Consider the following 17174-nt stretch of genomic DNA (forward strand, 5'->3'; position numbering starts at 1 on the left):
CTCCCAAACCTCATGGGAGAACAATGGTTCAGCGCATCCAGCATCCTTCTCCCAAGCCTCACGTCAGTTCTAAACCTAAACGGAAATAAAAGTGAGATATGCTGTAAGCATATCCTAAACCCTAAACACAACTCTTGCTGACATCAGAGAACTACTTCTACAGGAGTAACAGCTCATTTTAGCAAATCTCACCAAGCACCATACATATAGTAAGATCTTTAATATCTGTTCTACCACTGAGGGAACATTCCCTTCACACGGGGAGAAGGTTCCCTGCAAGAAAAACTTCTATCGGAGAAGGGACAATAGCCTAGATTTTAGTTGTCAATGCTAGCTGTGCCTTCAGGCTGACCCACAAAAGAGCTGGGCAGAGGGGTAGTCACAGGCTAGGTGGAGAAGACAGGAATTCTGCGCTTGCTTTTGCTCTTCCTCCACACCCATCTCTTCTCAGCAACAGCCTCCTTCCTTTTTAACCCTAAAGCTGTTCCCCATTCTATCAAAGTCAACATAAACTTTTTTATGCCGTGACCATGCTGTCACCAAAAAACCCCACCTTGAAGTGAACCCTTTTGCATTAAAAAAAAAAAAAAAAAGCCATATTGTTTTTTTCCTTGCAATTCTCCTGGAAGTGAGCAAAGAGCAGTAGGTATCTCCAGCTTTAAACTATCAGCAGCAGTGAAACTTTCACAAAGAGGATGCCCACACTGCAGGCTGCTGCATGGGGAACCCGGGGATGAGCACAGAGCTGGCCACAGCCTCCACAACAGAGTTTGGGGACAACCCAGTGGAAATAAGCCTGCAGTGAGCTGTGGGTCACGGAGGACATGCTGCTCATAGCCTCTAAGCCAGGCAACTTCGAAGTAGACTTTGAGTTTCTAAGCTGCAGTGCAGTCTGCAGTGCAGTCCCCACTGTAAATATACCCAAAGACTTTGCAACCAACATTTTAATTCAGACATAAGGGGGGAAAAAAGTAAAACAGGGCAGTTTTAACCAAAGCAAACAAGGTACAGAAAGTCCAAGTAACATAAAAGGGTTACAATTCCTGTAATGTCTCTGTAACCCTTTTGTTCTCTTATCTCATATTCCTGGCCCACACTTTATAGATGCTGCAGCTTAAATCAGGCTAATCTATGTGTTACCCAAGTCAATGGAATGCTTTCTGCTGATTTATGGAAGTCAAAATTTTGCTTTTGCATTGCTACTGACATAAGAATGAGGATACAAGAAGCTCACTACAACTTTAATTTCTTTCACAGTCTTACATCGAACATGGACCAGACACAAAAAGACCCTGGTACAAGATCACATCAATGCAGGTGTAAATCCTACATGTTAAAACAAAATGCTTTCAAGTAAAAAAAAGGAAAAAAAAAGAAAAAAGAATAAATGAATAAGCAGATAAATATTTTACTACTTCAAAAAAATACAGGAAACCTGTCCAAATGCAGGCAAGACTCCTCACCTGAATCATTCCTCTGAATTACTCACTATTTTATCTCTAAACCCACTATTAAACTGTTAGGAAAAAGCTTCTTAAATTAAGAAGAATCTCTTGGTGCCAACACAAAAGCATCTGTACAAAGTATAAATGATGGCACATGGTAACAAACTAACAGGGAAATAAAAATCATCATAGCCTCTTGCAAATCAAAGTAGTTTTATTTCCAGATATTTCCAGTGGCTTCAATGTTTGATTCAGAACCAAACAGAACAGAGGTTCAAAATTTGACCTCCAATTTGTAAATCCTTTTTACCGTGTTCCAGTCTTTCAATACTAAGAACCATCAGATTAGAAACTAATTTTGTCTGTACATTTCTCCTTTATAAACTGCTGTATATCACTGTATTACATCTATGAGCTCTTTCAGATGATCTGTGAAAAGCATACTTAGAATTCCTCTTTCAAACTTAATTTGCAGTGATTTTCTTGCAGTAATATGAGAATAAAAGAAAAAGATAATTGATTTAAACAGTAAGCAGTTACACACAATGACTTTTCTACAGCAGTTGTCTAATTAAGAGAATATGAGCCCTGCTTATCAAGCCTTAGATTTAAGCATTGTTTTTCAGGTGCTCATATGATATGCAAGATGCATAACTTTTTGTGTTCTGTTACACTGCAGATGCACCAAAATACTTGCTACCAACTTTTAACCCTTCACAAAAATTTATGCTTGCACATTTGATTGAATGTGAAGGAAAGAAACAGCTGCTGTTCAACCAAGTAAAGATATCTGAAGGTTATCAACATCAATAAATAACATTCACGGCAAGGCTGATCTAAAAAGTAACACTGGACTAAAAATAACTTGACAAAATTAACAATGAAAGATTTTTTTATGAATATAAAACATGCATATGCACAGATGTCAGTTATATAACTCATTTCTTATATCATTAAAGAGTAAACACCAGGCTATTTTTTCAGCTTATCAAAACACACTAAAAAGCAGGCACAATTCCTCTCCCATATTTCTCTCCCCTAATTAACAGATTGTTTCAACTGCGTGTCTTTAACCACCGCAGCAGAATCTCATCTGCCCCCTTACAGTGAATTGCTACATACAAATGCCTATTGTTCCCAAAGGCTTTTCTAAGAAGCAACAAAAGGATTGCAGGCGCATACCTTAACCTCTTGGCTGGCAAAAACCTCCACATCAACCCCACAGGCAACCAGAGTGGAAACATCACAGTCCATGCTACGGGCTGGCATCCCCCGCCTTTGCACACAGAGTTAGGGAAGCTCAGAGTAACAAATGATGGAAGAAAAAATAACAACAAAAAAAATTAAAAATAAATCTTCAGTTCAGTACTGCAATTGAACAGTCCAAGATTCAGTTTCAGCGCTGGCAATGACTGCAAGCTTCCAACACAAGCTCTGTGCACTTAAAGTGAGTTGCTGGTTGCCTGCCCCCCGTACACCCACCAACTGAGCAGGCACAGCATAGTAACAGCGCTATTCCATCTCTCATGGCAATGACATCACCACAAAGACTGACATAAGCTAAATCTATTTTTTCAACCCTTTTATCTCTAGGCAGCACAGTGGATCAAATTGAACATGATTATGTGCTAAATCTGAACTCGGACTAAATCAATTCAAGCAGCGTTCACTGTCAACTGAGTCATAGCTGTTGTTTCAGCTGAGTGCTTATGGTGGCAAAAAAAAAAAAAAAAAAAAAAAAAAAAAAGAAAAGAGATCGCCTGACACTGAAAGCTCCGCTCTGAGTGTAAATTAACCCAGCATTTAAAGCCACTAAGCTCAAGGTAACATTTGTTACTTTATATACTCTAAAATCTACAGCAGAGCACTAATAAAAAACCCCTCAAACCAACAAAAACCTCAGCACTCTGCTTTTAATAGCTCTAAGTCCTCTTTTTTAATAAAGCACACTCTATAACCCCACACAAGGGATTAGAGAACATCTCGTCCTGTCATCAGCAGTGATCAACATGCTGCAAATTTGATCCCAGTGCTTCGCATCCGCGTTGCACTGTGACTCATCCCCAGGAAGAGCAGAGGCATGTGTGTGTGTGATTTGGAAGTCAATACCCCGTCAAAGAACAGAACATGAAAATTTCCTTGAAATTAGGACTTCACATTAGGCCGCCTTTACACCATCCATCCTAAGGGTCAACCCTTCACAAATACAACAGTGTTCAACAAAAGAAACAAGTAGAAGTGAAGATGCTTTACACCTGCTGACTCAGTGGTCTGTTTATTCTTTGCAAGTTTCATCTTTTTTTTAATGATAGAAATAAAGTATCTACATGTCTGGGACTTCTAAAGTGATCTTTATCCCAGACAGGCACTATTATTTTTCCTCTAACATTTCATTCTTGTGATCCATAAATTACTTTTAATTGTTGTAGGCCTAGAATTGGCATTTATGGATACATCAGATTAACAGGGAGAATTAAAATATTTAACTATTGGTATGAACCTAGGAGCAGCACATGGCTCAATGTGAGAGACTGTTCTGCTTACCTCCAATTCACTCACAGATAAACTCCTAACTATACTAACATTAGATGTAGGAAGAAATTCTTCACTGTGGAAGGGCAGTGACATTAGATGCTGAGACAGATAAGCCAAGATCTCTTATCAGAGCAGATTCTTTTCCAAGATCTATGAAATAATTTTCCCATATTTCAACTTGCATTCATAGCAACCTCCCCAGCAGTAATCACAAACTAAGATCCACAGCCAGGACAAAAACATATCCAAGCACTAAATATTTTACAAACCCAAACTATACAGACCAACAGAAATGGAGAACACAGCAGAGGGCAGTAAATTAATCAATATCGTTTGTCATGATTATCAGTTGCTCTGCACATTGGTCATTTCATCACTGTCAGGATTTTTCATAAACCACAGGAAGCCACTTTTTAGAAAGAATTTGAAATTAACATTTTTGTGAGTGTTTATAGGACCTTTTATTCATATGTTTGAATATAACATGTTATAACGGAGAAAAAAAGCCATCAAGGCCTGATGGAAGTTGTAGGCAGACAGCAATGGAAAAATCATGCCATAGAAAAGTGAGAAGCTAGTAAGTGGTATCAAAGAGCTAGAAGGAAACACTGAAAGCAAAGATAAGGCGTGTGTCTGAGTCTTATGAAAGTTTTAGCAGTGATGGACCAACAGGATGAAAACAAAACAAGCATTTGGAAAAGATCAAGAATCAGATGATGACGGTCTCTAAGGCCCATAAAGGCATCCAGAGTGAGTATGATGCCTGGCCTGAGTGTGCTTTTATAGCAGTGATGGAAAAAAGATCTTACAATACAGAGCTACACTGGACAGTTCTGTAATTATTTTTTTCTTTTTTTCTTCTTTAAAAACTGTAACCTATCAATTTCAATAGCCTCTATCTTCTTATGAAAACTGGCACCTGATGTGCAAACTGACCTGTTCCACTTCATGATTATTCCTGCACTTCTACTATTCATCTCCTTTCAAAAGAGAATCACTGCAGTTTTTTCACTCCATCTGAAAAATCATAATTACTTTCGTTTCTTGCTTTTTCTTGCCTATTCCAAAGTATAACCTAATTTTTCTCCTTAAAAAACCACTCTAGCTCACTAGGGTATTTTAGTGAGCTCTTCACAAAGACAACCTAGTTGTTTTTGTTTCTTGAAAACAAAGATTACCTAACAGAAACTCACAAAGCTTTTGAGTACTCCAACTAATATCTTTCAATATATGTCATATTCTATTTGTTACTGCTCACTTCTCATTTGAAATCAAGACATATTCCTATGTGAATGGTTTTTTTCAGGGCACTCTACAATCCCTTATAGTCTCACCTAATGTTAATGAAAAATTTATTATTGAACACTTTAAAATTGGTTAATATTGACTTATTTCTCCAGTTCAGGAGACTTGCTTTTTATCCAAATTTAAAGAAAAGCATTTCAATTTCTTTCAAAGAATTTCTTAACTCTGTCTCTAGACAGGCTTGCTAAATTCAGTTCACCAAACTCCCAAGAAAAAGTGAAGCCATGTTTCATGCATATTTTAAAGTATCGTATTTAATAAATAGAAATTGATATAGACAGACCTGCAATTCAGCATTGTACTGATACTCATTCAGTAGGTTCTCCAGATCACAAACTGGTACCAGTATGTAACTCTACTGCCATCCCTCACCAATTTTACATGGGGTTTAAGACCATGACCATAAATTCTGAGAACAGAAAGTGGAGAGTTTTGAACTGTCATTCAGAAGCTTCTTAATTTGTTTCAGTGTTTGTCCATAGTAACAGTTGTGCATGGAACTCAAGGGGCACTGCTCGTTATATGTGAATATTTTAGGGAGATGAATTTAGGAGCAGCTGAGGCTCATTTGTAAAATCAGGCTGAGCAGGGAAATAGCAAGTTTTCACAGTTACATGTACAGGCATCAGACAGATTCTAGAACTCAGAGCAATATTCCAGGTTACTGTTCCTTCATATGCACCACAGTAACCCCATAGCATCACTAGACTCTGATGATCAACACTTGATGATCAGGTTTTATATTTTAATCAGCCTTCAGAAATACAAAAAGCTTCCCCAACCAGAAGGAAAAAAGAAGCCATGTGTTCCAGCCAGGGACAATCTTGCATTCTGGATCTGTACAGTTCTAGGATAATGCAGTCTGAGCCTTTACTCCAGTGTGTGGAGTTGTTTTCCTTCTGTAGTTACAGCTGTGTCTCAGCTTAACACATATGAGCAGCACCATAGATTTAAGATTTTCAAGCTCAACTCTCAAGTCATTAAAACAACTTCTGCAAAATCTTGACCCTCCTTTTGCAAGCAAACTACTACTCATTTAGCCTTAGGGAAACTTCACTGGCTCTGGACCTCACAGTAACATCAGACACATGGTAACCAAAACCAGCAGCTAAATTCAGAACCAATCCTGACTTTCTTGCTCCCTGGATGAAGCTTGTGCTTTTTGAACCCTTGGTACTAGAGGGGTTATTTTTGTAGCACCTCTGCTTGCAGGTGCAAACCTAAGTCAATGTACAAACCCAGAAAAATAAAAAGGAGCCCTCCATCAATGACCCTTTGAGGGCTGAATGGAACACTGGGAATGGATTCACATTATGGCTGACTGAAGTGTTTTTAATGATGTGCATCTCAATTGATCTCGTTCAGCCTACTACACAAGTAAACAGCATTTAAACCATGCTCCTACCTGTCAATAGGAAGATACTTTTACAAACATAATCTCATTTTTAATGGAATTATACATGATAAATACCTTAAAAACCCCATAAAAATTAAGTAATGTAAGAGACAGCGCTGAAAAAAAAAAATCCAGAAAAGAATACAATTCTTCCAATTTCTCTGTCTGCAGCAGAAGATAAGAAAGGCCAACCAGAAACATTCTTCAGGAACAAAGTTAGCTCCTTCAAAGAAGTGCTTCACAAGGACAAAGAAAATACAATGGTGAACACTGGGTAGGGTTCAGCTCAGCCACAGAAGGAAAATAAAAATGTTTTTTCTCATGACAGTGAGCACTGGCTCATACTAAAGTCAATTACCCCCAAAAGGATGGAAGCACCAGAAAAGTCCAGCCAGAGGAACACACCAGCAAACAGAACAGCCATCAAACTGTTTGGAAATATTATCTTTTAAGTAGAACATTTAACAATCATTTGCAGTAAATAAGGAATACTGAACTATCCAACAGCTACAAACCCACTAATTTTCCCAAGATAAGTCTGACCCCCAAGCTAAAGTTTCTACAAATCTGAAATTGGCATCAATTGTGGCAAAAAAAAGGACTCCAATTCACCACTTCTCATAATAAATAATCATTCCTATGGAGATTTTTAAAGACACAGAATCTTGACCAGACAAGAAAAATTTAATTAAACTTAGAATAATCCTAAATCAATAAGTTCTTCATACATGCAGAGAGACTTTTGATCTTAGAAAATGCCTTGGCTGGCTTTGCTTTTTGGAAAGGTAACTTTTCTGTATTTTAAGTGATATTTTGCTTTTCTGTAGGCAATAACTTTCTGTTAGTCACGCTTCTAGGTCTCGGACTCTGAGGGCATCCAAGAAAATAAAACAACTCATCAGCATTATGAAGGATTTCTCCCTCTTTAATAAAGATAATATCAAACAACTCAAAGCCCTGCACATGATGGGAGAATATTTCAGTGACTGCATAAACAACTGTGTCAGTCAGGCAGCATCACTCTGCTGTCTCATTTAGCTACACACAAGCTGCAACTGTGAGTCAGAGCTGCTCAATTATTTTAACGTGGCTGAACCATTCATAGTCCTTCGTTTCCAAGTAAATTCAGGGAGGTATGAGGGGGTGGAAATCCATGCGTGTGTCTTCTGTCAACTCAGAATGGTTACAAATCCTTTTCTGTGCCAGATCCACGCAGGAAAACAACTGTTATGGTCCCAAACTGCAAACCCCTCTCTCTGGTAAAATGAACTGCTGCAGTTCAGGAGTCAGGACATCCTTGATTCATCTGGTGAACTCATGACCACCTACAGAATATGTAACACACACCTGAATCCCTGGCAAGAGAAGAAGATCATACCCCTACAGTGTAAGCTGAATTTATTTGCAGCCTATCTAAACATGATCATTGATAAATTGCATAGGTTTCAAATTAAGAGAACTAAACATAGATGCCCACATGCTGGTATACACATTGCCAGAATAAGCAGCAGATTTCATAGCTCCAGCATGGATAGCTAATGCAATAGGAAATACCTAAAGGTATCCAAGACACATGCATACAGGCTTGACAGACATGATCAAGGACCTCTGGAAGATCCCTCTCCTCTGAACCATCAGCCAGAGGCACCAAGAGGTTCTTTAAGATATTTAAATTAGCATTTATTATCTGGGCAACTGTTCAACACACTCCCTGTTCAATGCACTCTATGGACTATTAGAGTGGGATTTTGCTGATCAATCACTTGCTGTGTAGTTTAGGATGGCCTGAATTTCTCTCCAGCCTCTGATTGCTAATGAGATTTCCAGCAACTACAAGTGAAACTTAACCATCTAGCACATATGTACATATGTATAACTGATGCTTAAATATAAGTGTTAAACTTGAACTGAATGCTACACAGAATTCTCACTGTGCCTCGGTTTCTCCAACAGCAAGACAGGAATGGTGATACCTGCTCTGTCAATGTATCCAATGTTAATGAGCATGGGTAAAACAGATTTTTATGCTGTCTTTAATTTTATAAAAGTGGTAACAACCACAGACTAGAAAATAGGCAAAGTCCTTATATGTGTTTATTCTTGCAACACTTGAAAACAGAATTAAAACCAGGTCCTACATGGGTTCTGTACAAGATTCACACACAGAGAGAATGCCAGGCCAGTGCTCTGAGAGATGCAGGAAACTGAAATCTCAAGCACCTCCTCAGTTCCCAGGGGGAAGATGGAGTTGCTAAGAGGCTGTCACAGGAACAAGACACTGAAGAAATTGATTAAATTCTTCACAAGAACTACCTTTATGACCTTGGATGAAGAACATGCAGGAACACACGTTCAGAATGGCTCAGAGCTTTGTGTTTTATTTAGATTTTAAGTGTAAGCTGGGCAGGACAAGTACTCTCCATTACTGTTTGTTATTTAATGGATGATGCCAGTTGGAACAGGTCTGTAATACTCCTGCCTAAAACTGTGATTTGCAGTTATCCACGAGCTCTGTTAACAGCTTCAAAATGTATTTTTAAATAATTTCCATTTACCCTTACTCATCTCAGACTAGCAAGGGTATTTAACATGCCTGTATGTTTTCCTTGTCATTTCAGACGCTTCATCACAGCAAAATGCCCTTGAAAGAAGAGCCTGGAATACCAATGCTCGCTGCTGTGAGAGAGACCAACCTTATCTCTCAACTGCAGCTCTGCACAGGACATGCAGGTGAGAGATTTAATGGCTGTGCTGAGAGAAAAGAGCATTTACTGCCAAGCCAGCAAAAGCAGCCCAGTTCAAAGGGGAAAAAAAAAGAGAGAAAAAAGTCCACTGTCAAACAGCATGTAGTCAGAGCAAATGCATGCATGCAGCATGCAAACAGCAAATAATGAGGCAATGAATAATAGATTTCTTATGTAATTGATATTTTATCCTGATATTATAGGGTGGGATTTATTTTGCTGCAACACTTTAAATCAAATAGTCTCTTCTGTTAATCCCCAGATCAAACTGCAGACAAAACTGCAGACAGGTGTTGATACTTAAAATTTGCCATATACACATATTACTTCTTGTCTTCATTACAGATGACACTGTTCTCTATTTTGATAAATCCTCTGCTATTATTTTTTATTTATGTTCAAAAGACAGATGGAGGTTAGATACAATGAGACCTAAAAGTCAAGTATAAAGATTCCAATGGCTCTAAAGTGAAATGAGAAATCTCTTACAGAATTTTTTTTTTCCCCTAGAGCATGAAAATGATGATCAGGAAAAAAAAAATGAAAGAAATCTGAGTAATTCTAAGATACTAGTGCACTTGTAATGTATTTATAAAATGGATTTATCCTAGTTGTTCCTTACAAGACTGATTTCATTATTTCACAAACAGAAAAAAGAGACCATGATGGGCTATTTAAGTGCCTGTATCTTATTTGAAGATAGATCAGATTTAGTTTCCCTCTTTTGCTCTCTCTAAAACCCAAACCTGCTTTCCCAACTAGAACTCAAGAAACAGTCCTCCATTGACCCAGCCCAGGAAAAGACTAGAACCAGTTCCATTCCTATGTTTTGAACTCTCAGTTTACTCAGTACCTCCATATTTCTTATGAAGTGTGATACAGCTATAAAGAGACATCAACAAAAATAAAATAATTTAAAAATTAAAGCAGAACTAGTTCCCATACAGGCATCTCATATATGAAGTATCAGTGTGGTTTCAGAAGGTATTTAATACCGTTCCAGATCATTTAGTTACTCTTTATGTTGGTTCACTCTCTAATAAAAGAGCTTGACACTGCATTGTCAATATTAAATTGACAGTAATTAAATAGCAAATACATTAAACTACAAGTGAGTGACAGAAAATTGATCTTATTTCAAAGCAACTGATCTATATTTAAACAGTCAGCTTCATTCTGAAACATGGAGCTTCAAACAACTAACCCAAATACATGATATTCCCCAAACCAAAGCTTTTTCCAGTAGCAGAACATTTCCATACAAAAATTCCATTTCATTCTACTTTTCCTAGGAAAGTAGAAAAAGGAAAAAGGTTCAGTAAAGCCAAAGGCAGAAGTGGGAGAACCCAAATCTTGGGTCCAACTAACCTACAGCAAGTTCAGCTATTACTTTAGAATAGGGTTTGTTTTGTAGGTTGGGTGGTTTTTTCTTTTTCTTTTTTTTTTTTTTTCCTCCATTTTACTTTAAGTAATTCAGTTTTAATCAGAAGCCCCTGTCAAAACTGGAAAAACCAGAAATAACCGTTTCTTTGAAGTTCTGTGAAGTTTCTTGTTTTCCTGGAAGCAAGATTTTCTCATCATCTATTTTTTTATTCTTTTATAGACTCTTACAATCTTCTGGTTGCTTCACATCTCTGCAAACTCAGCTTATGATCTTGTTTGGCTTTGGGAATATGCTGGTTAATTTTCGGTAGATTTAACACATTTGGGGCCTAGAACTGATTCCAAAACCACACCTGCAGTTACTCCAGTTAACTAAGTCTGCCAAGAATACTCTAAGCTTAGAGACCCAGTAGCACACAACAGTCCACATCAGCACTGATATTGTTGGCCATTTTTAAGATCTTTCTGCGAGCTTCTTCTCCCAGCCACACTTTAACAGTTAAAGATACTTTCTAGAGCCTAATGGACCTGTTTAATTAATTTTTTTTCAAAAACTGTATTAAGACATTCCAATTGCAAAGGTCAAAAAACATATAGTCACTGGATCTCAGAAAATGTGAAGTAAAACTTACATAAAGTCATAACTTCAGTTCCACAGCAACTGCCTTTGACTTGTGCATGTTCAGACACACAGATGCAGACCCAAAAATCTGATGTGAGCTGTCCTCTGGAGCCCAGTCCATCTATCACTTTATCTAAGATAGACTTAAACACCCAGATGAGGGGAGTCTTTAACAAAAACTGTAGTTAAAATTATCTGTTAGTACAGGATTACTTTACCTGCTGCTCAATTCTGCATGCCTAATCATGCCCGCTTGTGTCCCAGTTAATTCCACTCTGAATTTTGCTCACAACCTTATCACAGCTGACTTCATCACCAAGCAAAGTGTATTTAGTTATGTTTATATTTCTTCACAAGTAAGCTCATCAAATTATCTGAGAATATTTATTGGTGATTTAACTTTAATTTGCTAATTATTTTTGCAATCTGTTAACACAATTTCACGGTAATATTCTATTCTAGTTACATGAATCAATTCATGGAAGTTATGGATACAACTCCAATTAAATACTTATCACATAGCTATAGACCACTTAATTTTTTCTTTAGTCACTTAAATTAGAACAATGCAAATGAGCTATGAATGGAAAGTGCCAGCACTGAAGCACTCAAAAATTTCAACCATTAAGAGTTAATCCAATAGCCTCATTTTTTATACAGTGCACTGTATCTCAGTTAAGGGGGGAAAGAAGTGTCTGACTAAAAAACTCCAGTCCTCTCCACCTTGTGCCCCTTGATGTGAGGTGTTCCATACTAATGTTTACCATAAAATATGGATTTGTTTCAACCATTTCTTTTTTCTTGCAGCAAGCAGAGCTTACTGTAGAAAACTGTTTCTTCATTTTAAAAGACAAAAAAGATTTAAGTATTAATTTGCAATTTAATATGAATTTTTAAAGTAATATCTGTACATTTTAGTCATAAGCTGAGATTTTACAGTCAGAACTTCATATTCATCCTTCAACTTAAGATGGACAAGCAAAATCCTACTTTGGTTCACTTGAGATACCACCAACTATGTTACACTTTCCTCAGGCCACAGAGACAAATTTAGGCTCAGATACTACAACACAAAGCAAGAGGCACCTTGGCTGTACCACCCGCGCTCTCAAAGGATCACTTGGAACTGCTTTGTTTCATTCCATGGCACTGGTTTCATTGACTTGAACAAGAAGAAATTCATGCCCCAAAATGTGTGTAACAGAGGAAGGTCACAACTCTTTAAATTAGCACTTGAAAGAGTGCTAAAGAGTGTTCTAACACTGGAATATATGCAATGATAGCAACCCCTTCTCATGGAAAGGATAAGCCCTGCAGCTGATGCAGTAATTTAGAGTAGGAATGAATCTCAGCGTGTGTCTCAAGCATATTTGTGTTTCTGTAACACATGGAAAAAACTGAAGACAGTCACGGGCCAGAAACATCCTCGAAGATAACTGAATTACAGCTTGAACAAAAAATAGTGTCCTATCTTTTGGACAGAGCAACTGAAAGAGTTACTATTTCCTGTTCTGTCAATGTGCTTGTAGCATCCTAAAATGTGATGGCAATGTCTGGTTGCCATTTACGAAGTATTTTACATACACCAACAGTGCAGCCAAATTTCTGAAGAGACATGAACCAGGCCATATACAGTGAGCAGATTTTAAAAAGAACCAATTTCCCAATAAAACAATTCCTGTATCAAGTCACAGATTGTCTCGGGGCAGTCTGCTCCATGTTAGACTGTCCTAAGAGAAGGCCACTGAAGCCTTCAAGGCATCACTTTCACTGAAGTGATGAACATAATATATAAAATTTGCACATGAAAGGAGAGCCCCTTGCTAAGCACCAAAAGACTCCCATTAGTCTGCCAAGGCTATGAGCCAAGAGAGCACAGTGGTCATGGACCAAGGGCAGTGTACAGCCACAGGGGCTTCAACTGAGCCCACCCTGGCAAGCAACACAAACCCACAGGGACTGAAACCACACTCACTCATAAAGACACATATTCTGGCATCCCTAATGATAGTCCCAACTTGCTTCCTTGTTTCTGTAAAGCTACGAAGGAAAAGCTGGATGACAGACAGACAGGTTTCTATATTAACATCCACTTACACGTGGAGTTAGCTACAAATCTGTAAAACAAATGTTCAAAAGCTACTTAATATCACAGAATCATAGGAGGGACCTTTAAAGGTCATCTAGTCCAACCCTCCTGCAATGAGCAATTTGTCAAATCTGACCTTGGCTGTTTCCAGGGATGGGGCATTTGGAAAGTACATAGATTACAAAAGCTTTTCTGGAAGACACAGTAGTTACCAAGTACAAAATCGTGCCACAGAGAATTTTCAAGGCATTGCTAGGATTTTTTAAACATCAATGTAAGTCTAGAAAAAAATTACTTAAATTTTAATGGCCCACATCTTCGACTTTTCCTCTAATGCCTTTGAGCCATTCCCGTTACAACAACTGCTGTATTTCAATTCGCTAATGAAATTATTCCATTTATCAAGATAAACACAAATAATTATTTTTGCTAGCTTATTTCCTACTACACAAATTTCTGAAGTAAAACATTTATGCAAGCTTAATGCTCAAAACCAAGAGCAGTTGGTTTTAGGGGCAGTTCCTCTGCCCCTAAAATGTAGACAGGATTACAGGTTAAGAACTACTTCTAGAGCAAAAGGTGATCAAAGGAATATTTTTTCAAAGCAAAATTTTAAAAGGCAGAAAAATAATCCAGAGGCATTTTTTCTATTGTTAAAAATTCATTGCTCTCAAACAGTGATTTTATAATCCACAGGACAGCTGCATGCTGCAACCAATATAATTTTTGTAATATTTTAATAGTTTTTATTATTGTCTCTCCATAATTCTTTATATGTAATAATGATTGAGAATTCAGTTGTACAGAATTTGCTTTGTCTGGAATTGAAGTATTACTTCCTTTGGTAAATGGGAACCCAGAGGCACTGGTATTTACAACATGAATTTGTTAAGTAACAGAACACTGCAGAAGAACTTACATAAATAAAAGTGTCCTGAAGTCCATGCAGTTTTAAATTCAAAGGAAAGAACAAACAGATCCCAGACAGAGATTTCAGTCTTCAAAATGGCAGATAACAGAGAACCAAACCCAAGCTTCTTTCTTTCCACTATCTCAGACCTCCATTTATCAATGTACAGAATCTGCTGCAATCTGGAAAGCCACTCAAAGTGGGTGAACTAGAAAAAGAGAATCCTGTGTTCCCTCTACATCCTGTTTTTGCAGAATAAAGTTTTCTAACCATTTAATCTTGACTCTTAAATTACTTTTGAGATGTCATTATTTGAGTGCTTTCTTGGTTTAGTGCATTGTTTATAAATTCTAATAAAAAACATCTGAAACTTTCACCTCAAATCAAAGGCAGGGGGTTAGAACAACCTTAAATTTCATCAGTCTGGGGTTGTGTCACCAACTCATAAAACCCCATGACTGGACGAACATAAATACAGCTTCCTTAAATACAGGCCGAAAGGTGGTAGCAAGCACAAGCCTGCACAAAATCAAGAGATTTTTGGACAGTGTTTTGAAAGAGATCATTGCAATCCATACACTTGAATGCTAAAATCAGGCAGCAAAAGTTTAGAGTTGAACTCTTTTTGAACAGAATCTTTATTAGATTTTCGTCTAGTATGGTTTATTTCAGTAAATGAAATCTCATAGATAAGGGGGATCACATACAATAAATAATTTCAAACACAAAATTGCCATTGGAGAGACGGCAGGTGCAGAACCAAGTGCAGAAGAGGAGAACACTCCCTTCAGTGCCAGCAGCGGAAGTACCAATCCGTGGGAAGGCTGTGAATATCTTCTATTGAATTGTATTATTAGCAGCAATTTTATCTGTCGTATTCATTACAACTCACGCGTGACCCAGGACAACTCATGCACCAGGTCAGCATTCACAGATCTGCCAATGGCTCAAAGTCTTCAAAGCATGAAAGATCAGGACTGGGACCAAAAGCTGACCAGTACCAACAACCTGGGTAAGGTAACGTAACTAGCATTTGGAAAAAGCCACTGCATTCCCAGGGTTTGACAGTAGAATACTTCCAGGTAAAGAAAGACAAGTGATTGTGTCACTTCACAACACCTCAGCACAATTTAAGGAGATAGAGAAAAGATGACGGTGGCATAGGAAGTGAATACACTCCTGTCATTGAAGAACAAGCTCCAAGATGTCTGTGGGAATGTTAACAGGGCAGGATGATTGGCACTGCTGTGGGAAAGAAAAAGAGAGGAGTGATTTGAAGGATGTTTAAGTGTGGGAGGGAATAAATGCAGAGCAAAGAAGGCGATAAATTTGAAACGGAAATGTAAAACAGTGGCATGAGTACGTAAGAGTGATCGAGTTGGAGAGGGGAAAAAAGAAACCTGAGCACATTCCTATCTCACACCATTTTGCATCTTCCAATACATCAGAATCACAGGCTCCATGATTCACAGGGAAGATGCTTACCAGCAATGCTGAATAATGAAATAGCCTGGGAGAAAGCATGGGAGTCGTGATACCCAAGTGCGTGGTCAGCTCAGCTCAGAGGCTGTGCTGGTCAATACATTCCTGCAGCCACAGAACCAGGGAAAGAAAAGTTCTTAAAGTTGAAGTTTGCTGAGCACAGATAAACTTTGATGAATTGTGTGGGCCTGCCACCTGGAACCAGGGCAGAGGTATTTGAGACATACTCAGCATAAAAGAACAAAAAAGACATCAGAAGAGGAACAAGAGTTTGGTTGAAGTCATTCAAGTTTTTACATTGCCAGCAAAGCACACGTAAGTGAGCATTAAACCAGGCCAACTGGATTTAAGGAGCCAGATAAGAATTGGGAAGCTGAATCAACTCCAGCTTTTGTGGTGATGACTCAAGTCAGGAGAAAAAAAGGAATGCTCCAAGACTTAGAGATGCTTTCTACCAAAAGAGACAATGAAGCACAGAAAACAGTAGGCTATGCCTATGAGTAAATTGGGAATACAGTCTCAAATCCAAATCTAATAAGAGCTTGTTACAACCTAAACCTAAGAACATACTAGAAGCTATTTTACTTCCATAGAATTTGATTTTAATTTGGGTAAAAACTTCAACAAGTGCCAGTCAGAGAAGTGCCCAAATTTGTGTAATAAAATCTGTGATAAAATTATTCTAGGGAGTTGTACAAGTTTGAAAACAAACCAGTGGGAGGCACCAAGTCAGAATAACAATTTAATGGAAATTAAAGAAAAGGGGAAAAAAAGGTAAAAGAAAACACTGTCAAACTGACAGAGTCAAGGTACAACCTGACACCCTGTTAGGCAGGGTGGTGGTAGCAGTCTGGTAGAACGGTGGCTGCATTCCTCTGAAGCGGTGATCCTGTAGTAAAACAGTCTGCTCTTCCTCAGGAAGTCCAGTGGTGGCTGTGTAGCTCCTGTCCTCTGGAAATCCAGTGGGAAGCCGGTGTCTCTGGTGTTCAGCCTCAGCTTATATCCACGATGGGATGCTTGGTTCCTCCCTCTGGGTGGAGCATCTCACAATGGGGTAATGAGTCATGAGGCAAAGTGTTGATTAGGCTCATTAACAGAAGATAGTCTGGAGGGAGTTCTCTCTGAGTCAGGCGGCAGGACAATGATGGGCAATTGACAGAAAGATAGTCTGGGGGGAGGAGGCAAGGAAACACTGCCCCACCTGATTTCAACGGCTGATGGGGATGGTAATAGAATACACTGCAACCCAGGACAGGAGTGCTA

The 17174-nt window shown here is 38.3% G+C and overlaps 1 protein-coding gene across 3 annotated transcripts in view; it reads right to left on the reverse strand.

Annotated features, from left to right (window-relative positions):
• Positions 1-17174, reverse strand: part of RCAN2 (regulator of calcineurin 2) — an 84964-nt gene that overhangs the window by 40081 nt on the left and 27709 nt on the right. The window contains exon 1 of one of the 3 annotated variants that reach the window (XM_048297709.1): positions 2628-2967. The exons of the other annotated variants lie outside the window; for them this stretch is intronic. Within the exon in view, the coding sequence (XP_048153666.1) occupies positions 2628-2714 (87 nt within the window). The 5' untranslated portion in view covers positions 2715-2967. Of the gene's footprint in view, positions 1-2627; positions 2968-17174 lie in introns of those variants that run through there. 3 annotated transcript variants of the gene reach the window in all.

The sequence above is a fragment of the Corvus hawaiiensis genome, chromosome 3, assembly GCF_020740725.1.
Source record: "Corvus hawaiiensis isolate bCorHaw1 chromosome 3, bCorHaw1.pri.cur, whole genome shotgun sequence".
Lineage (NCBI taxonomy): Eukaryota > Metazoa > Chordata > Aves > Passeriformes > Corvidae > Corvus > Corvus hawaiiensis.